Source organism: Gambusia affinis, linkage group LG21 (genome assembly GCF_019740435.1).
Source record: "Gambusia affinis linkage group LG21, SWU_Gaff_1.0, whole genome shotgun sequence".
Taxonomy (NCBI): Eukaryota; Metazoa; Chordata; class Actinopteri; order Cyprinodontiformes; family Poeciliidae; genus Gambusia; species Gambusia affinis.
Window position 1 is genome coordinate 17,386,402 of NC_057888.1, and position 22,008 is coordinate 17,408,409.

Here is a 22,008-nt window from a genome sequence, read left to right on the forward strand (position 1 = left end):
AAATGTTAACTGACAAATAGATGCTTAAGTAAACTGGTCAAAAGGGTGGAAATTGACAAGTTCTCACCTCCTTGATGTCTCCCAGTGACTTCGAGTGCCTGCTCAGATGCTCCTTCTCCTTCTGGCTGAGGCGAGAGTGAGAATCTGCCACTGTGGGTGAGGTGCCACGCAGGGGGCTCAGGGGGGCATCAAAGATCATTTGGTAGTGTCGGATTAGGAGCTCCACCATGAGTGCCTGGTATGGGTAATCCACCAGAGAGGAAAGGGAGACGTCGGCGTCTGCCTGCCTCGGCTTGATCAGCGTTGGGCCGAAAATGATCCCGAGGTTGCTAGCCGTCATCTTGTTTTCCTCCGAACACTCTGTCACCCTTAAAAGGAATCAAAGGAGATGAGAGTCTAAGGGTGGATTCACATCAGATCTGTTTAGTCTACTTCAATTAAACTGTAGTTCTTACGTCTAGAAAGTTTGGTTCGTTTGGGGAGGTCTGACTGTAATTAAACTCTGATGAGGAGCAAAACAGCAAAGTTCTGGTCTCGATTCGGCTGACGTGAACTCTGGCGTGGTTCATAATCTGTATGTGAATGCCAAGTGCACCGGAGACCACTTGGTGGGACATTCTGGCTATATGCAACCAAACCAAATGGTCAAGTCAATTGCTACTGGAAGAAATGGCTTATGGTCTTTGGCCAAAAACGAAAGAGAAATCCTACATCAGCTAAAAACTGGCACCACTTCATTTTGGTTTGTATTGTGAAGAATAAAGTTACGCTCAGTGTCTTCTTCAGAAGTTTTCATTTTGTTTCCTTCAGTGGTTCTTGGCACGGTGCTAGTACAGGCAAGATGGGCAACAGGTTTTCTAAAGGGTTTGGTACATTTGATGTAGTGCACTGTGAAAACGAACTACACCTGCTGAAAATGTAACAAATTTGGCAGTTTTGGTTGCCAATCGAACAGATTCTCGCAGACTATCAGGTGTTAAAGAAATGTTTGGAGAACTTCCCCTTCCCTCTGTACCTGTGAAGATGCTCTATGAGGAACTGCAGCGTCTTGTAATGCGCTGGAGGCAGCTGTCTCAGCAGATCCTTGATTTTGAACAACACCCTATTGAGCTCCACGCTGACCTGGCCTGCCGTAATGGCGCCAGGATTGAGTCGCTGGGCTTCAAGTTCTTCCACGATGATGCGCTGGCTTTCCTTCGCCAAACCGATGAAGTCGTTGTAGTAACGGAACAAGATGAGAGGCTCTGGAAGCTGGAGAGCACAAGGCGCATAAGAAACACCAAACTTGATAAGAAAGCCCTGTTTTTTGTTTTTTTTTAAATTAGGATTCAAACACTACGAGAAAGCAGCCTACCTGTCTCAGGTACAACTTGAGCACGTTGCTAATGTCGTGGGGGTAGAGCTCGGACAGCTCCACCAGGTCTTTGCCGTTCTCAAACGCCTGGCACAGCTTCTCCACCCGGGACTTGGCACCATTCACGCGGTAAATCCCCTTCAGAACACACACACACAAAAAATCTTTCAGCACAGGAAATTGTGATGGCCTTTTCCAACTCACAAAGGAGAAACCGGGGCCACCGACTCTAGAATATTGACAGGCACCACAAAGAAAGGCCACGCAACCTGAAAACTGTTTGGTTAACTTTCAAATCGAGGCGTGTCACGGGTTAGTAGGCAGGCTTTACGGTGCAATAACAATACCTTGATGTTGAGCGCCCTGTTCTCAATTTCAGATGTGCATTTCCGGATGATGAAGGGAATGCCGTCAGGAGTGTTTTTGGCCGCTTGCGTGAAGTCGATGCCGAACAGGTGAAGCCTGCCCTGGAGCTTCTTATGGCCACACTGGATGGCCAGCGTTTCCAGGCACTTCTTGTGACAGGCCAATGAACACTGCAAACAGTTTAACGGGCAATTTAAGCAAAACAGAATAGAACAAAACAACTCAAAAGCAGACCACAAAGTAAAAAAAAAAAACAACAGTAGGCCAAGCACATTTTAATACAAAAACACACCAAAATGCCAAGAGAAACATTCTTCTAGTGAAAAGGGAATACAGAACAGGAAGTGCGTAAATCTGCAGACACAAATAGAACTCTGAGAAATATTTCCTGGGAACTTCAGATTGTATGGGACTCCCAACATGCTGCCAAAGGGATACTTGTGCCAGCTTCCTGTCAATATGTCAACCGGCATTACATAATCTATCTTTTTCCAGTGACTCCTTTATTTGCCTTGCTCAGTGTATCTAATAAATATGGACAGAAACTTGATCTAAAGTCAACAGGAGAGGGAGGCTGCACAGGGATGATGGAGAGGACTCTTCAGAAGACAAACAAAGCCTCTTCAGTTTCTGCCTGATCCCCCTTAGTTTGGTCTCTGAGGAGAGAATGTGACCATTTTCAACTTTTTTCCTTTTATTCCCTCTCATTCAAGCATTTTGATTAAGGAGGGTAGAAGTGGCATTTTTTCCTTTTTTTTTTTCTCTTTCCTTCAGTTTTTGTTTCAAATTTTTGCTCCCGTGGGTGATAAAGAAGCTGTTGTGTGACTTTGGCAGGCTTTTTCTTGACGTTTGAATGCAGTGAGCTGGAGTTACTAAAAAGGCCTGAACACTAAAGGTTTTGGCCTGGACTGGGTTTCTCTCGTTCTGTTCATTAAAAAAAAAAAAAAAAATAATAATAATAATAAAATAAAGCGAGGAATGCAAGTTTTACCTCCTCACACTCGGCTCCGTGAAACACCACCAGGCTGTCACATTCTCTGCATTTGGAGGGCGCACGGAGCTTCCTTAGCCTGTGGGTCTGAGCTGCTTTGGACATCTGGGTGTTTCTGAACGGCCCCGGGGAGCTAGCCGTCTCTATCATCATCTCACTTAAACCTGCCAGTGAGAAGGGGAAAGTAAGCTTTAAACGTGATCGTGGAGAGGAACAGATTAGGTGGGGAGGGGAAGAAATCACACAGCAAGGGTAAAATAACTCCAAATGACCAGGAAGTAGAAAGGTTCTGGTTCAACTCACCGTTATCCAGCGGTGAGGGAGGCTCTCGATCTTCCAGGTCATCAGCAGATGACATGGTTCCCGTAGAGGGAGTTCTTGGCAACCTTCTCTTGAAATCCCCTGAACAAGAAGCCAGAACACAACACATTAGGCCACATCTTATCCGTTCCTGGTGTCAGATTCCTAAACGTGGCAGCTGATTGTTAGTGATTACCATCAGCAGTGGCTGATTAATGGTCACCTAGAGGTTTGTTTTATTAACACTGCTTTGCTTCTGAAGAACCTGATGTGGGGGCTAATCGGGGATAAATGCGCACATCAGTTCACACTTTCACAATGGTCAATAGGGCGGCACAAATCCTCAATAATCTGTAATCGGTGATTATGCAAACGGTGGACCAACTTCCACCAATCAGGAGAGGTTATTGCTCCCCAAACGGTTTTATTTCGATTTTAAATGACAAGGGCTACATAGAAAAAAAAAAAAAAAAAGGATCATGATTTTTTTTAATCCAGTTTTCTCAGTATAACATTTCACTCCAACTGCATTTACAAGACTTTTAGGGTGTGTGTCTACCAGCTTTAGGCATCTACATTATTTTGGAAATAACATCAAAATATGTGTTTTAAGAAAAACTGAAAATGATCCTTTCTCAATTGTTCCCTCCTTTGTGTTGTTCTGACACATAAACCCCAATAAGGCACATTTAAATTTGTGACGTAAATGTGACAAAAAGTGACACGAAGCACCAGTACACCTCAAGTACAGCAGAATAGGATAGAGTTGCATAACATTCACAGTGTGCGGTTGCTAAGCCTCCTGATTGTGAGAGAACATGCCAGCAATGTTGGGTGAACATCAAGATCACTCAAACAAAAATGTCCGATGCCCAGGAACAATTAAAAACCCAGATATCTTTTGTTTCTGGCTGCCGTTTCAGGGCACCTTTACGTTCTTTGGCAAACAATTTTCTCTGAAGCCTTTCAAAATAATAAACCATGATTTATTGCCTCAGTAGGTCAGTGTGACAGCAAGTAACATGCATGTTGTGAGTTCAGACGACACTGGATGGGGAAGGAATGAGGTGCTGCAACTCCATAAGGCTAATACCTGGACTTGCAGTGGGCGAGTCCATGGAGCGCGATTCGCTGCTCCCTCCGGCGCTTTCCGAGTCGCTGCACATCCCACCGCCCTGACTGGCTGAACCCCAGGGCCGGAAGGGACCCTGAATTCGAAGTGCTGTGAAAGAAAGAAGAATCCAAACATGAATAAAAAAATATTTGCACCTGTCTGCCTTCAAAAACACTCTACGATGCCAACATTTGCAACAAATGAAGTGGAATTTCTCAATATTTGTAGTAAACATTGGGAGTTCATTAATCACTGATACTCATATCTGTAAAGGTCGTCCTGTACCTTCTGGCTCTGAAAGAACAGCTCTGATTCAGAATGTCAGATGTATGAGGATTACTTATTACATTTAAGACTTTTGAAGACCATTATGAATAACATTTAAGACCTATATTATAACAAAGATGTACCAAAAAAAAGCAAGGAGGAAAACTAAAGTTTCTGGGGCTTTATGTGGCTCTTGGCAAAAGCTTTCTGCTTCTCATATGAATCTGGCTCTGTAGCTGGCTGCTAATGGTTTGTTTGTTTGTTTGCTTCTTAGCTAGCAAGCATTAGCAGGCTATTACTGATAGTCTTAACTGCCTTCAGTCACAGAACGTATTGAGTGAAAATATCAACGCGAGACAACACAAACTTTTGCCTGATAGAAAAGTTCCGTCAGAAAAAAAAAATACATACAATCTCTGAGATTAAAAAGTCCTGCCATGACAAAATTTAAGACCTGTGATTAGTATATTTAAAGCCAACTTATATTTTATTTTTTTTTTAAATCTAAAACATTTTAAGGCCTAAATTTTATGTAAATGAATTTGAGGGTTTTTAAGGAGGCGCAGACACCCTGATTAAATACAAGTGGTCAAATGTAAAACCATTGTAGCATTTAGCGATAGCATTTTTAAATATCTTGTAAAACTTTATTGTAGGCTGTTTGCATTAGTTGCCTTATGTGTTAATATGTGGATATAATTATACAATGAAGCGATCTAAGAAATTCAGCGTAGCCAAGTAAGGTCTGCTAATGAAAACAGTTATGAGCTCAGTTATCAAAGAGTCATATCAAAACAGAGAGTAAGCTGCTAGCTACTCCAGATTTAAAAAAATGTAGTCCAATTCATATAACTGCCACTTATTTTACAAAAATTAGATTTTAAATATATACATTTGGGATATTTCAGGAATATTTGAAATGTTACACATCAGCTATATGGGAAAACACCATTTGCATAGAAAATGTCACAATTAATAAAAATTGTACAAAAATTGTGAAAGTAGATAAACTTCTAATAGAAAATCACAAGCTTGTAATTTAAGCAGAATGGGTTTTATTGGCAATTTTTATAAACAATTAAAAAAAAATGGACAAAAAACAAGTTCTTTTTGCCAGTAATGTGGTAATTATTAAGGAAAGGTTTCATAAACTAAAAAAATAAAAATCCTAGGTTCTGGCTCCAATTGCACAGCTTTCTGTTCATGTTTTTCCATAAAAATGTCTAATTAACCCGCTGAAGCAAACCTACCTTGTATTTCAGTGCCACCATTAGAGCGTCTCTCTGCGATCTTGGGGTGGTGGGTGTTGCTGTGACCGTCCACGTCTTCTCCACCCACCACGTCGGAGGTGACGGATGTCTGCGACAGGTTGCTGTGGGAGGAGTGGCTCCCACTCAGTGAGCGCTTGTTTGAAGGCAACCTGAGACACAAAACAGGAAGGAAATGAGCAAAAACTCAGAACTAAGACGCTGAATTATAATTTGATTAATATATACAAGCATCAAGCTGCTAATTATGCTATTAAATACCATCGGCGGTGACAGGATTCCTGACTAATCCTGATATCATGAGATCAGGACATAAAACACAAGTAAACTACTGTATAATGATGACTGACTCCTGCACATCAACAAACGATGCTCTCCATTGTTAACCAAAAGTATCCCACAATACATCACTAAGTAGGTCAGCGCTCTATATTTAAGCTTTTGGGGAGCAGTGTTGTGGGTGAATGCGAGCGTGGGTGTGTGTATGTGCCAAAGTTTCATTTCCTCTCTCCCAAGCTGAACTCTTTTGATCAGAGGGATCAGAGTCGGGGGGGCTGGGAGAAAACTAAGTGAGAACAAAGCACTCTCTTATTCCCAACTGTCTGGTATGTGCTTGGGTGTGTGTGAGAGATCACAAACCTGTGTCAACAATACCCCTTCTGATTTTTTTTGGTAGCTCTTCCTCCTAAAAACACTTAAGAGAAACGACCAAAGTCAATTACCCAAATTAGGAGGACAGCTAATCTGAAAATGATAGAAGTTTGAGCTGAAATGACGTGAAGCTTCTCCGACCGCTGACTGCAATCGTTTCCACAGGAAGCAGCCCACCGCCCCAATTACGTTACGCTTTCCAAAACAATCTCCGTGAGGTCCGGTGTTTATTTATCACAGAGGGTGTGAAGACAAGCCCAGCTGATGGGACCAAAATTACATCCCGAAATTCATAGGACTCGCTTGTTTTTAGGAAAAGAATTGTGAACATTGTAGGAAGACAATTAATTTCTATCCAGTATGTGTCTGCATAGTTTAGCGTAGCTGCTGGAGCCCTCTGAGGAAGTCTTTGAAGGATGAAAGGATTAGTCGGATTAATCGCAAAGAGTCAATTATTGAAATAATAGTCAACTAATTTTGTAATCGGTTAATCGCTAACTAGAGTGTAAAAACTGGTAATTTGCTGAAAGAACAACAAAGTCAGAGCAGTATTTTAGCAACAATTATTTTACAAAAAATATGTACATTTTTAATTTCAGATCAAATAAAAAAAACTTTGTAAACATGCCCTACACAAAACTCCTTAAGTGGCATTTTTTTCAAAAACAGCATCTTTTGTTATCCATTTATGAAAGAGTTATTCCAAAAGTAATAATCAAACCAGCCCAACACTGTAGAAAGAGCTGAGCATGTTGATGCAGATGCATCCTGCGCTACAAATGATCAAATAAAGAAATCCTGGATGTTAATGCAGGTATGCAATAAAATGTTTATGTTCTTATTTAAAAAACGAACTGAATTATTTATTTATTTTAATCTCTTAACGTATTTCTATTATTCTACACGAAAGGTTTGAATAATAAAAAATTTTAAAAAGTCAGCAAAATGTAAAAATTTTTTTTATCCGATTAATCGATAACTAAAACAATATTAGTTATCGGAATATTGTTCCGATAACTAGCCCTGTTGGAAGCCATAATTTGTCTGATATTCATGCATCTCACCAGGCGTTGGAGGTGACTGGAGAATCCATCGAGTGCGACTCCAGGCGGGGCCCGTTGGTCGGCAGGCTGTGGACGAAGTCGATGTAACGCTGGCCCGGCTCGTACTGCTTGGCGTTCTCGCACAGGCTCTGGTGGTTGACGGGTAAAGACACAACCTGGGCCTGCTGCAGCTGGAACCAGTTGACAGTCACCTGCAATGGTGAAATGGCGCGCTGCTTGGTCTCTCCGTTTCATCTACGCCTCATGTGTGAACGTTACAGACGTGAACTTACGGCCTTGAGGGTGAGGTCGCACTGGGAGACCATTTCTCTGATCTGAGTGATGATCTCGCTCTTGGTGTTGGCCAGGTCCACTCTCTTCACGCTCACGTCAATCTGGCAAGCTTTGCAGTGCTCCCTGGCCTCCTCGGCCTGACAAAATGAGGATCCAAAACAACTTAAACATGGGGATACTTGGAAGGAAGAAAATAAACCAAAAAACTGGAGGATGTGCTCTACCTTCTGCAGGGCCTCCTCCTCCAGCCTGCGCCTCTTTTCCAGCTGCTTGGCTGCAGCTGCGCCTCCTCCTCCCGCAGTCTGCTCCTCCTCCAGGCGGCTGGTGCTCACCTTGGCCTTCTCGTACTCTTCCTGCCGCTGGGCCTGCAGCAGCCGGGCCTTCCTCAGAGCGCTGTCTGACTCTTGCTGGAGACAAAAATAGAAAAGAACAAAAGAGGTAATTAACAGGCAGAAACATCACTGAGAAATTACTACAATAAACAACAGAGATGCAAATCTTTCAGTGTCTACCGGTCTGATTTTTTTAAAAAAACTATTGAAAATGTATGAGGTGAGCGAATGGCAAAAATGCATTTTAAAAGTCAATTTCTTTTTTAGCAATTTGAATCTCTTCAGAATTCGCAGCATGAGGAATTGTGATTCTCTATAAAATCGATTTTAATAAACAAGCACTCATTTTACATCTGATGATTTTTGTTTGCCCATTTTGCAGTAATAAAAAAATAATAATTTGCAGTTTATTTATTTGGACTCATTCAAAGATTTATGTATAGATTAAGATGTGCGTGCTTGTTATTACTTTATTTATTTTAGTTATATTTAAATTACTTACAACATCACAGTTATGTATGTATATTTGATCAATTTTATATCGCTTAAGGTTATATTTGTATTTACTAACATTTAATACTTTGGATGGAGCAGCTTGTCAACAAATCAACAATTTCCCCTAAAGCAACAGTAAACTACATTCTTTTCTATTCTAAATTAACTTTGCCAAGCAGAACTGACCACTCACCATTTTCTTCTGCTCTCTCTGCCACTGCTCTTTGACCTCTCTCCGTAGTTTGTCCAGCTCATTCTTTCTACCCAGGAGAGGCTGAAAATAAAGACACACCGTCTTTAAGATCTCTTGTTTCAATCCTAAAAAAAAACAACAAAAAAACGCAGCCGCAGTTGGATTCATGGATTACCTGCACAAATTTGTTGCTTTGGAGTATTGTTGCGGTTTGAAGTACCAGCTGACTGTATTCAATGTCGTTTTTGAAAGCGGTCATGTATGTCTCACAGAATGGCATGAACTCCTTAGAGGTGGGAAGAAAAAAAAAATCCTAAACATCAGCTCTTGCGATTAGTCTGATAAAGAAATGAGCTGCGGCATTTTTTTCCCTCCTTTTCCTCACCTGCTGACTTGCAAGAGTCTTGGCAGTTTCGGCCATCTTGGCGTAACTTTTGGCACACTCGACATCTGCGAGTAAACGGAGGACATTTTCAGATCATTTCAGAACACTGCTTTTGTTACTGTGCTGATTGATGGTACTTTACAGTCTGTCCTGTACAGTGCGAATGTGAGCTTTGTGTGTTCAGCTGAAAGCATTCATTAACTCGTCAAACAAATAAAAGATCTCGCACTACAAACTCAAATCCTGAGCTTAGGTAATATCGTCACACAAATCTGCAGTAAAGCCCCTCATTCACAATCTCTTTAAAACTTATTGTTTGGCCATAAAACCAGTAATGAAGCTGAACAAACAGTGGCGACTATAGCAAAATCTTGGAACTGGAGTTCATTTAGCACTAAAACGAATGAAAACACAACAATGCTGGAAATATAATTAAGCAAACACTGAACCAACGATGAAGCTTTTTCTGACGGATTTTTGGCAACAGGACAGTTTAAAGTGCTTCATACCGTAAAAACACTACACAGTAACCAACTATGGAACAAGTAGTAAACATTACATATGTCAAATGCCATCTTTAAAATCATCAAGTAGCTACTATGAATCAAAGAAAGCTGTAAACAGGTGGATTTTTAGTCAGAGTTTCAGCCGTTTGGCAGTTTTCAGGATGTTTGTTCCAGATTTGTGGTGCATAGAAACTGAATGCCGCTTCTCCATGTTTGGTTTTTGTTCAGAGCAGAACTAGAACCAGAAGACCTGATTGGTCTGGAAGATTGATACAAAAGCAGCAGATCTTTAATGTATTGAGGTGCTAAGCCGTTCAGTGATTTATAAACTAGCAAAAGTATTTTAAAGTCTATTCTCTGAGCTACAGGGAGACAGTGGAAGGACTGTAGAAACTTTACAAAAGAGCATTAGTCCTTCAATTCTGGAAATGTTTTTCAGATGATAGAAGCCCAACTTTGTTACTGTCTTTATGTGGCTCTGAATGTTCAGGTCTGAGTCCATCGCTACACACAGATTCCAGGTGTTTCAGATTACTAGTTTCAAGCAGTAATAAATGAAGCTGTGCGTTGACTTTAGGTAGTTCTTCTTTGGGTTCAAAAGTTAGATTTTCAGTCCAGTTTCTGTTTAGTTGGAGAATGTTGTGGCACATCCATGCATTAAGGTGATCTAACATCTGTCCAGTGCATGGATGGGTTCAGGATCACCTGGTGACATCGTAATGTAGAGCTGGGCACCATCTGCGTAGCTATAAAGTAAAACTCTTCACTGATAATGAAAATAGTGAACTTTGACTCCCTTTCCTGCAGTAACAACTTCAACGAAGAATATGTTGCCTTCAGTGCTTACAGATGGCATGTGGTAAGAAAAGAATATGATTTCCGAGTTCGTAACCAGCCAATCACTAGTCAGGATGAGTCACTGCCCAATTTCTTTCACCACCAGCCAATTTCTCTGAGCATCTCAAAGTAAAAGACCAAAACTTCAAGAAAAATCTCTTTAGTCCTTGTGAGAAACTTCTCTCAATTTTTTTCCTGTTGTACAGCCTTGTTCACCAAAACCTTTAGAAGCACAACTGGAAATATACGAGAGGTCCAACTCACCCAGACTGATCCTCTTCTCCACCCATGCCAGGAGTTCCTTGGTGTACTTTGACCACGCTTTGGCATAGAGCAGCACGGACTCCACTCCGCTGTCCTGCCGCTGCAGCGTCCTGTCCACCTCTTCGGGCCGAACCGGTGGAGACGGCCCTGTGGTTGCAAAGGAAAGCCAAGGAAAAGCTTTGTAAGAGGTGGCCTCCTTCATGACTGATGGAGGCTCTACGAACCGGAACCTGATGGATGTGCCACGTGCACGATCACAATGCGATACCCAGGAAAAGCTCAGTCTGACCTTGACTACTAGCAATATGGGCTAATACCGACAAGGCTAACCAACAATGACAGCAGAAGTATTATGTCAGTAAGGTGATTGGTTATCACCTACTTAATCCTTCAGACAAACAAGGCAGTGTAAAAAATAAATAAATCAAGCGCTCCACCTAAATACTGATTTACACATCATTTATGTGCATGGGTTGTTTTTTTTTCCTTCTTGCCTCTCAATGTGAGAAGATTAGTTTTCATCCAGACCCTTTCACACAGCGGGCACAGAGAGCACAGTAGCTGTGTGTTCAATCCGTCTTACCTGGCGGATCATCTTTCTCAGAACCGGATCCTCCAGATTCCACAGAGAGGTTCTCAGAGGACTGAAAAACAGACAAAATGGTTTCATAAAAAAAAATAATAATAATACAAAGCAGGGAGGAAAGGGAGTGCTTCCTCCTTGAAAAACAGAATGCTCCAGTAATATGCACGGTACAGTCCTTATCAGAGACACAACTTCCTCCTCAGACCACTTTTACAGTAAAACATCCAGCAGGAAAACAACAACAATTTATCACCGGGGGAGGATGTTTAAAGCAACTGCGTCAGTCAACGAGGGCTTGGTTCACCTCTGAACTCTGAACTCTGCTGGCTAATCTTTCATATTCACTTTCAGTAAGCTACATCCTGCTGTTAAAACTCCGCTCAGAATAAACTGACATGAGCCATTTGTTTTTATTTTAGATGCATTTCTAGTAGGCGATGACTTCTAACACAAGGCCACCTGTCCTACTTTCCTTACCCTGCTTCTCTTAGTCAGGGGGAGCCCCAACACTGATCCATTCTCTACATCTCCCATAAGGAAGTCAGACACTCTGGAAGAGGAAACAGAAAAATAAAAACAGAGATTAGGTGGGAAATGGACAAGAATTTTATATATATATATAAAACAAGTGCTTATGTTTGAAAGCTTATATTTCTTTTGTTTCTAACAGAAAAAATAGAAAATTCCCAAACTACATTAAAAATGCAAAGTGATATGATTATTTTTTCCATGTTAAAACAACTCAAATTCGGCAGATTCTGATTAGGAGTGATTCAGATTTTTTCACCAAGGACAACAACACATAGGGGAAAATAAATGTGGCGGGTTTCTCGACTGGAGTAATGGTTTGGAATCCAACGTAAAGTAACAAAAATTCAAGATTAGTCAGTTTTAAACACCATCAAGAAATTCTTGCCAATGGGTTGGTGAATGTCTAATTTAAATTAGAGATGAGTTGATCCACTTTTTTTCCCCCCCACTTCTGATACCAATATCTGAGGTTTAGTGTTGGCCAATACCGATCAGATATAGAAAAATGGTGCTGAGTTGACTCCTTTTTTGTGTTGAATTACACATTTATGTTATAACTCTGCACCAGTACAGCACACTTAAATACACCAAATGCTTCATAAGCTCGGTCAAATATGTAAAAACAATTTTAATTTGTTTAGTCAATGCATTTAAGAGTATAGTGGCCACTGTAAAAACTTATAAGAAATTTAAAGTGACAAAAACAATAGGCTGACTTTCTTGGTCAAACATGTAAAAATAAACTGCAACAAACTTTCTTTCAAAGGGTTCAGAAAGTGTGGTCACGAATTCTAAATATAATGTAAATTAAATAATAAAGCATGACACCGCTCAGAGTTCAAATCAGAGTTAGACTGAATAGATCCACCCTTATGGATTGGGCATATTGCCATGCTACCTGAGCTAGAAGTTTTTAATATCAGGACAGATACAGAGACTCATATCAGATCTACTATAAATTACTCGTAACCATGGAAGGTGTGAGTTGAAGCAATTTGACAGGCTAAGAAGTCAAGTGATTATTATAATTATTACATTTATTTATACACCAAAAGTGCATAAATAAGTGGTAAAAATTACCTGAATCTATTAAAAACAAACAAACAATCAACTTGTTACACTAACTGTATCTACAATGGTTGCCCAAGACCCACATCTTACTTACACATTGCCAAAGGTGAACGCCAAAGTGTCAATAGCGGTGTAGATCTCCCCAAAAAGCTTCTGCTTGTTCTCCTCGTTTACCTCATTGAAGTTCACTCCTGGTAACATGTAATAAATAGAGACTGAGTCAAGTTTTGGCAGGATACTGAACTGATGAATGCTGTGTGCCTCCTTTGTTCAGAGGCATCAGCTTCATGGTATGATTCATCGTTATCCTGTTGGTGATGTCAAACATGGCACTAATGAAAAGTTCTAGAGTCATGGTGTACTCCTCAAGAACCTTAAGTTCTTGGCGATCTGTTTATGTGCTGAGATTTGAAAAATCTGAAAATCACCCAGTGCCCTCCCCTCTGGAAGCGTCCAAAAACAACTTTGGCAGTCTGTAAAGATAAGCAAGGGACTGCTAGTGTGTATATGTTGCTGTAATCTGGCCAAGCAGTAGTTTCCTGCTGCGAGTCTAAACACGGTGATGACAGAGGACAGAATGAAGGTGGGGGAGGGAAAGCGGCGTAAATACGGCTGTAATCAGTCTCCACAATAAACTTCCTGTTCTGACTTAGGAGAGAGAAAATAAACCCCTCTCCTCAAAAAATATGGTCAAAAAGCAGAGAAAACGTGCAACAATAAACCAGTGACGTCATGGCGCGCTCTCTGCTACCTCCGTCGTTTCCTTGGGCCTTCCCTTCCACTGGAACAATGAAGATTTCTAGAGTTCAAAGGCCAAGAAAGGAGAAAATATTGTGGATATCCAACCTTATTATTGATGAACAGAGACATTCTTATTTTTGATTTTTATTTTCTGGTTTGCTTGTTTTATCAGAATTTAATGCGAGGGGGAAAAAAAATGTTTCGTCATCTATTGGAGAGGCCAACAAAAATGTTTGTCTGATGAAACTAATTAAACTCGACCTGTAAAGATTTCCAAATGAGACGAAGCATTCTCCGTTGTATTCCCCAACTATTTGTTGAAACCTCTTAAATTACACGTAAAACAAAACAAAAAAAACGACCCACCTTAAGATTTTCCAGGCCTCGTTCTAAACGTAATAAGCCTCATTGATTCCAGCAATAAGTCCTATTTATAAACGCTTCAGAAACACCTGAAAAATCCCAGATTTCAAAATCTTTTAAGGATCGTGAAGATGACAACAAAACAGATCCATTGAGGGGAAAAAAAGAAAAAGATGGTATTGTCTTTGAGTAGGCCACAGGCGACGGTCCAGGCAACAATGACTTGAACAGGTTCCGTTGTCCTTGGGAAGCTTCTTGGCAATCCTGGAACAGCTACTGTGGCCACCTCCAATGAAAAGGACACAACTCCTGTGTCGCTGAATGTCCTCCTCTCCTATCCCACCCCTAACCCTCCCTCAACAGGACATCCTGAGGCTTGCTGGAATACAATGCCACTACTTGCTCAGGCCCCAACCAACGGTCCAAATGCGGAAGTTACATCATCTGGGAAAAATGGTATTGTTTGCATGGAAAACGCACAACACCGTCGAAGCAACTCGTCAGCAGACCTGTCCGACATTCGGCGACTGGAGACCGCTTTGGGGTCCCACAGAACTTAATACCACGCCGAGGTAGAGTGGTAAACGACTTCATCCCAAGAATCATGGGAGAAATTCTGTACTTCGTCTTATGTCGAGTCAAAATTACTTTGTTATAAAGCTGAAATTAAATCAAATTTGATACAAATTCATCATATTTTTCTCTTTTTTCCCCCCCCATCTTTCCTAATTTTCTCAAACTGAAAAGCGTTGAGATTTGGTTCTAAAATTTGACATGTGGACAGTTAGCACATTGTTACTAAGAGGACAGCAGGGTGGGGCTTAAGGGTCAAGAAGTGAGCAATTCTGACCACCTAGTGGCAGAAGAGTCCCAGAATTAGTCATTCAAAGCTTTAATATTTACATTGCAGAAACCTGTTTAGGAGTTTTTTCTGGTGTGTTGTTAATCAGTCTTAACAACAAGGTCATTTGGAAAAAAAAATTTTCACAATAGCTAAATTATGCAGTTCCTGCTTTCTGGTTTCAAAATTCCGTACTCTCCAGATTTTTAAAAGACTTATCTGTTTTGGTTTTATTGCCCAAAACTAGGCTGCATTCAAAGATAAAGAGCAGGAAATTACGTGTTTATAACCTGCACGGCATCACCCGCTCTAAAGTTTTATACTCTTAATCAGATCCTTCAATTGTGCCTTAATAAAGCACAGCAAAATCAATCATTATTTTGAGCTGAAGTCCCACATTGATCTTGGGAAATCCTTTTAAAGTTTCCTAACTATTCAAAAAAAAAAAGTTATATTAATTTTTTATCTAATTAACAGCTGTTTAAATTTAGATTTTTGTAATAATATATGTTGTCTTGGTGAACACAGTTTTGGGAAGCTATCGAGTTGTTAAGTTAGCTTAGGCTATCATGAGCCCCAGGTGTAAAGGTCAGAGCAATTAGCTCCTTATTCTGTTGTAGCCATGTTTCATATTATCAATTTTTTTTGTCAGCTGAATGAATCACATGTCTTATGTTAAATTCAAGTTAATGTAAAACACACCCGACTAGATCCAAAGGTTACAGAAAAAAAGAACATATTAGCTCAACCATTTTTCAAAGCCTCCTGTAAGGAGCTGATTGTTTTTGAAAACAGTTTACGGACTCTTTAAGAAGCTTTGTTATTCTTCTTGCAGGACATAGAAAATGTGTGTTCAGCAGAGTAGGCTGTCATGAGAGAAGGGAGGATCAGATACAGCAGAGACGGAAAACAGACCAGAGGAAGAGTGGAGGAGTGGCTGGCATGTTTCACAGGAAACCTGACAGCTCCGCTGTGTGAGTGTTTACACATTTTTTTATTTTTTTTTTTAGGCAGAGCTGGCAAAAGCTCAGCATACCTTTGACTGTGGCGATCACCGTTCCAGCTTTGCTCAGGATATCCACAGAGTTGAGGCTCTGGTGCTTCTTGATGATGGCCTTTAGGACTCGCAGCAGCTCGCCGAGTCGCTCATGGACCGCCTGATGGAGGGAATCCTGATGCTCTGGGAGTCAGAAAAGAAGGCCCAATTAGCTCTACCTATGACTGCTTTACTTCAGGAAATCAGCTATTAGCATTTAGGATGTTTTTACAACAACAATCATCCCTGGTTAAACAACTATTAGTAATGCACCGATCTGATATTGTTATCTGTATCGGAACAGATATTGAAAAAAAGATCTACGTCAGGTATCGGTAACAATGTGCCCAATTCATAAGAGCGAATCTATTCAGTCCAATTCTATGCTTTGTGCTCTGACTGACGTTACATTTTATTTATTTTACGTTATACTTGATTTCCTAATCGCACTTTCTGAACCATTTGAAAGAAGGTTTGTTGCAGAATATTGCCTTAATAAAGGCAATATAGTAGGTTGTTTGACCAAGCCAGCCAACCTATTGCTTTTGTCAGTTTCAGTTTCTTTATTATTTATTTTACATTGGCTGTTATGGCCGTACTTGCACTGACTGAACAAATTAAAGTTGTGCTGTTTTTACACGGTTGACTGATTTTATTACGCTATTGGTGTATTTCAGCGTGCTGTGCTGGTGCAAAGTACATTTATTTTCTGTGTTTCAGCTCTATTTTCTGTATCGGGCAATACTAAATCTTGGATATCTGTATTGGAAGTGGATCGGTGCATCCCTGTTCTTTTATACCAATAAAAATCTAAAATATTGTTGTTTTACTCAACCACGTTTAATCTGCTGCTACTAAACAATATCTGGTGAACATATCTCAACTTGGACACCTGAGATATCAGTATTACTAATGATTTTTACCATGATGAAGTCACCACCGTGTATGTCGAATTTCCAAGTGATATTAATAATGTTGCTCATTGTGATTTAAAATCTCAAGGTCAGAAATAAAATCAAAGTTGTAATCAGGCATCCAGGTAGACACATTTCACTCAGAGTGAGTCAACACACCCATTTACAAAAGGACAAAATACACTTTGTTATCAAGCAATCTTGAAACTCTGCTATTGGCATGCTTTAGGGTTCGTAAAAGGGAACATGACAATGAGTGAGGAGTCAGAAAACAATAAAGAATTACAGGCTGGTGAAGCCTTTGCTCGCGTGAGGACGACAAAGCAGTTAAAAGACGCCTCTATCTGTTCCCTCATCTATCCACCAAATGCACGTAATTGTCACTGTGGCCCAGAAGCTCTGCAGTACTAGACTGTAAACATGTTGAACACACAGGCAGTCGGACACGTTGTTGTCATCTGATGCTTTAAACACAATGCGCACTGTAATTATCTACGTCAGGTGTTTAAACGACGGGTTGCTTCTTAGTCACACCTCACTGGAATCGCATGCAAACAGGCAGTAAAAAAAAAAAAAAAAAAAGCCACATTTTGTGCTGACGATCGGCTCCGGATTAACCATCATGGAAAGAGGGATCAGAAAGACTTTAGCCATCTCCCGGTTTTGCCTTTTATTCGTGAGCCCTCTCCGCCCCCCACAGAGTGAGACAAACACTGCTGCCAGACGACCAAAAGCTGCTGGGCTCTTTGGGGCCGCCGTGACAATGCTGGTTGCTGATGGGACTGATAAGTTCACGCCAACCAACAGACAGGTGATGTGTGACGGCCAAAACTCACCAACTGTAGTAAACATTCATAGTTACCTGAGAGGAGAGATGGCACAACACAATCACAGCTGGGCTTTCCTAAATGGATAAAGTTCTACCAATAGACATTATACCCTCAACTGTCTTTGCTTCTACTGTGTTATTATTATTATTATTAGTAGTAGTAGTAGTAGTAGTAGGACTGGATGATTGGATATTAATAAAATGGATATGAAACAAATCTGGTCTGGATTTCTAACTGCAGGCTTTTTCAAAATTCACCAATAACAGTGATAGTGAAGACAGGTAAAAGAGTCTCTTTAGTGAAACGTTTGGAAGCACAATAGCAATAAAGTATGGTTAGTGTATGATCACAAAGGGAGACAGATGTGTCTTTTTTCTTTTTAAATTCACTGGAACTCCATCCTTACTGCTCAACATGCCAACAACTTCCGCAAATAGTCACAAGTCAAAATGATTTTAAATTGACTTTTTTTTATGTTTGCCTTTGTTAAAGATTTCATAGTTGGTAAATGCATGTTGTTAATGTCTTCCCATAACATAATTACCTTGTCATATTTTCAAATTTACTGCCAACTTTTTAAACATTTTTTAACTCAAAAACACGGTGCCCCGCTACAGGGCTTATGGTTTTTGTCATAACTGAAAAATATTTAATGAAGTAATTAAGCTAATTAAGGCAAAAACGTAAAAGGGACATACAAGAGATTCTTCAAAGACCAACCATTAGCACCATCTATTAGCATAAAAGTTAGCAATTTCTTGCCAACATAGCTTAGTCCAAACCAGCTGTACACCAGGATGCTTTCAAACGTCTCTCCACAGGACTTGTAAAGTCCCATCTTCCACCATAGTAACCGTGCTCATTTATCTTCGTCATTTGCCAAGTACAGATCCAACCAGTACAGAGAACCTGGTGTGTTTTTCATCATACCAGCCTTTTGTGCTTTTGTCTTAGAGCCACACGAGGTAGGAAACATGCCAGTGTGCTTTTCGTATAACTATGCATCAACATGAGATTACTTATTTTGACATAATCAATGCACACATTTTCACTGGACTCTTTCACCATAGAAACAGGGAACACGTATAACGTTTAGTTTGGGAATCATAAATGACTTTGATAAAGGGCAAAGTTTATCACAAGCACCTCTAACTTGTGCCAAAATTTTCTAGATTCTTCATAGTCCCATTTTTTTGTGGATGCATTTCAAATTGCAATTTTTGTACAGTTTTGACTTTATATGGAGCCACACTGAGTTTTCTGACACTGTTTTAGTTTCTGAGCAGTTGGTTGGAGCACACACAGCTAAAAATTGTCCAATTTTGGTCACCCGCCTATTTTTCAGTGCGTCTCTACAACAAAGGCAAAAGCATAATCGTCTGTCCTGCAAACTGAAAGTCCTGAAGGCATCAAACAATAGATTTATTAAAAGCAAACGTAAACCATAACTTCCTCAAAAAAAAGACTTCAAATGAAGGATTTTCATTTGCCAATCTCTCAGCGCTCCACTGATCAATGGTGGCCTGTTGCCTGTTTTTTTAAAAAAAAAAAAAAAACCTAAAAGGGAGCTAATTAGCAAGACATTATAGCTGCATCCACCAGCCCAGCAGGGCACAGGATAATGTAAAGAGACTGATTACTTAACCCTTTCGCAGCCAGTCCGGGTGCAACACAAAGAGAGAACAGCTCGTTCCCAGCAGGGAGGAACTGTTAAACGGAAATCTTAAAAGGTGGATCTGTTTTAGAGGAAGCACTGTGATTCACAAGGAGGGGAAATTAAGAAAACGAAAGAAATGTATATCAAGGGCTCCTAAACACACAAGGCAATATACTGCTAAGGTGATGTTCTGGTTTGTTTGGGGTTTTTTTTCCCCCACAGGGAAATCTTTGGTTCTGCAGTGTCCAAGGCTGTCTGTTGTCCTAGAGCCAACAGTGAGCCTTGCTGCCTCATGGCCATGCCACATTTATGGACCAATAAATCACAACAACTTTTCCTGCTCCTTGAGAATAGAAGCTTTAGAGCTTATATATGTTTTTTTTTTTTTTTTTGCTCCAAATGGAGTAGTCTCTAGAAGAAAAAAGAAAAAAGTGCAAAAGGAGTAATTTGTGGGAGTATCAGAATTTGAAAGAAGACTGGACATTTGTGTGTGTTTTTGGGGCTTGCGCTATCCCTAGGGATTTGACCCAAATTTACCCCTGCGCACCCACCCCTCACATCCCAGCTTCATCTGCCGGTTAGGAGAGAAGGAGAGACATTCCTTGGCATAATGAAGCCCTGGTGAATGAAGGCTACATGGGGATCAGACTCGGATCCTGATGAGAAGGAGGCCGCAGATCAGGAGCAGGGCTCCGAGCCTGCCAGCAGCGCATTGCCAGGTTTTTACTTCATTAGCGTCATGGAAACCCAGCATTCCAGCCTCTTGTTTGGGAGCTGGGGCAGGAGTTGCGGGAGCAAAGGGTCGAGGTGGGGTGGTGTGTGTGTGTGTGTGGGGGGGGGGGATCCATAATGAAAACGTTGTCAGATTGCTCACAATCGAGGTGACATCTCGGTACCACAACACTGAGCAGATGCTTCAGCGGCCCGGCTTTGCAAAAATGTCAGCCCGTTTCATGTCATCCTTAACCCAAATTTAAAGGGGTCACATATTAAATGCCCATTATTACAAGATATGACAATAAAGGCTACATAAAAAAAGATTTCGAACTTGAATGCAACTACAGGAAAACGGGATATTATGTGGATGGTGTCTGTCCCCCACCTGCAAATGAGCTGAATGGGAGGTGGTCCTTTAGCTTTTTCACCTTTTCATGTGATTTTAGTGTTTGTTGATGAAAATGCGAGCAACAAAACATAACTGGATGCCACAGTATGTTTCTGAATAATTTTTTTTTTTTTTTCTTTCTTTTCTTTAGGAAAAAAAGAAACAAAAATAAATCAAGTCACTGAATGTCAGTCATACTTTGCTGGGACTTTCCAACATCTTCATATAGTCAAACTACAGCTGGGTGATTTGCCTTCAAGATAAATTTCAGATTAGTTTTATTTTTTTTGATTTTCTGAATAATTTAAAGCAACTTTAATTCTACTTCTTAGAGATGGTTTGATTTGTTAAGGGCCATAAGCTTTCATAATTCTCAAATGATTTGCATCAAAATCAGTGGAAACAAGGTGGCAATATAAATTCAACCGAAAATAAATTAGACTTAGATTCATTTATCTGCAATTGATCAACAATGCAAACGGTTGGTTGGTTACTTAAAAGGAACATTTAGTGACTACTGGATGCCAGAATTATGGAAAAACATTCTGAATGCTCATCTTGGATGGATTTGTAACATTGTTCCTTCCTAAAGAGAACATTGTATCAGCAGGTAAAGTCTTCACAAAAACCAGTGATCTGAAATTATCTAAAAAAAAATAAAATAATAATCTGTATCTCTAAAAGGTGTAGCAAAAGACAAGCAAATTACGTAGCAGCAGAATAAGAAGAATAATAATAAAAACTGTGTAAAGCATTAGTGTGCAAACATGAAGTACAGCCAATTGTTAGAGCCTGATGATTATTTCCAAAGTGTCCATAGTTTATAGTTGGATTTACTTTTTTTTTTTCTTTTACAGTTTTATCTACAGCCTTGGTATGAAAAAACCCAGAATGCACTGCTGTCATCCAGCAGGCATGAAAAGAAACATTTCAGTTCTTCCCAAGTCAAGGTAATAAAAAAGCAATGATTAACATTGTTACAAATCTTCTTAATAGGAAGGGATTCTTATTTTTAAAGTGCTTCAAATGCATTGAGCTTATAATTTAACTGTTGCGTGTTCTTGGGTGGGCAGCGTAACATATTCCAGCACTTCTGTTGAGCAAAAAGCATCATGATTCAAACATAAAAACAGCTGAGTTTGCTTGATGTACACCATATGTTACTAATCTCCATTTGGATACTTGCTATCAGTGACTCAGTTCTTTGTCATCTCGAGCTTTCCATTTAGCCTCGACTCGGAGCGACTGGACGGCATTCCTCCTCTTGCAAAGAATTACTGTAGGACTAATGTAAAATACATCCTTCAAACCCGCATTTTCTTGTGACCTCCCCGAACAGATCCCCACCTGGACCGGGTCCAATCACATAGGACAGGAAAGCATTGACCGCCATCGTTTAAAAGCCTCATTTGTCCCAATCGATTTGACTACAGCTGGACATTCCTCGTACTCCTCCGACAAGTACCCTTATCCTTCATTCCCCTTAAAGGACAGTCATCGAAGGCGCAACGAAAGGGCTCCTTTCAGACTTTTTAGCTCTTTGTCTTAGCGCGGCAACCAAATGCAACTCTGGTAATAATGACCTTTGTTCAAAAGTGATTCATTTGCAGCAGCCTGGGGGTGAAAAGCCACATTCTTTACCAAGCCATGTCTAAAACTGACCCCATTGTTTA

The 22,008-nt window shown here is 40.3% G+C and overlaps 1 protein-coding gene across 5 annotated transcripts in view; it reads right to left on the reverse strand.

Annotated features, from left to right (window-relative positions):
- Window positions 1–22,008, reverse strand: part of arhgap29a (Rho GTPase activating protein 29a) — a 34,660-nt gene that overhangs the window by 2,096 nt on the left and 10,556 nt on the right. For 2 of the 5 annotated variants that reach the window (XM_044104602.1, XM_044104601.1), the window contains exons 3-22: window positions 15,830–15,973; window positions 13,600–13,647; window positions 12,943–13,039; window positions 11,724–11,796; window positions 11,244–11,304; window positions 10,661–10,807; window positions 9,054–9,118; window positions 8,844–8,954; window positions 8,669–8,749; window positions 7,873–8,055; window positions 7,648–7,785; window positions 7,376–7,566; window positions 5,643–5,812; window positions 4,105–4,233; window positions 3,015–3,113; window positions 2,712–2,875; window positions 1,702–1,890; window positions 1,355–1,492; window positions 1,016–1,251; window positions 68–368 (exon numbers count right to left, since the gene is read on the reverse strand). In XM_044104602.1, the coding sequence (XP_043960537.1) occupies window positions 68–368; window positions 1,016–1,251; window positions 1,355–1,492; window positions 1,702–1,890; window positions 2,712–2,875; window positions 3,015–3,113; window positions 4,105–4,233; window positions 5,643–5,812; window positions 7,376–7,566; window positions 7,648–7,785; window positions 7,873–8,055; window positions 8,669–8,749; window positions 8,844–8,954; window positions 9,054–9,118; window positions 10,661–10,807; window positions 11,244–11,304; window positions 11,724–11,796; window positions 12,943–13,039; window positions 13,600–13,647; window positions 15,830–15,973 (2,765 nt within the window). Of the gene's footprint in view, window positions 1–67; window positions 369–1,015; window positions 1,252–1,354; window positions 1,493–1,701; window positions 1,891–2,711; window positions 2,876–3,014; window positions 3,114–4,104; window positions 4,234–5,642; window positions 5,813–7,375; window positions 7,567–7,647; window positions 7,786–7,872; window positions 8,056–8,668; window positions 8,750–8,843; window positions 8,955–9,053; window positions 9,119–10,660; window positions 10,808–11,243; window positions 11,305–11,723; window positions 11,797–12,942; window positions 13,040–13,599; window positions 13,648–13,955; window positions 14,261–15,829; window positions 15,974–22,008 lie in introns of those variants that run through there. The other 3 variants (XM_044104605.1, XM_044104603.1, XM_044104604.1) reach the window with 2 other exon arrangements.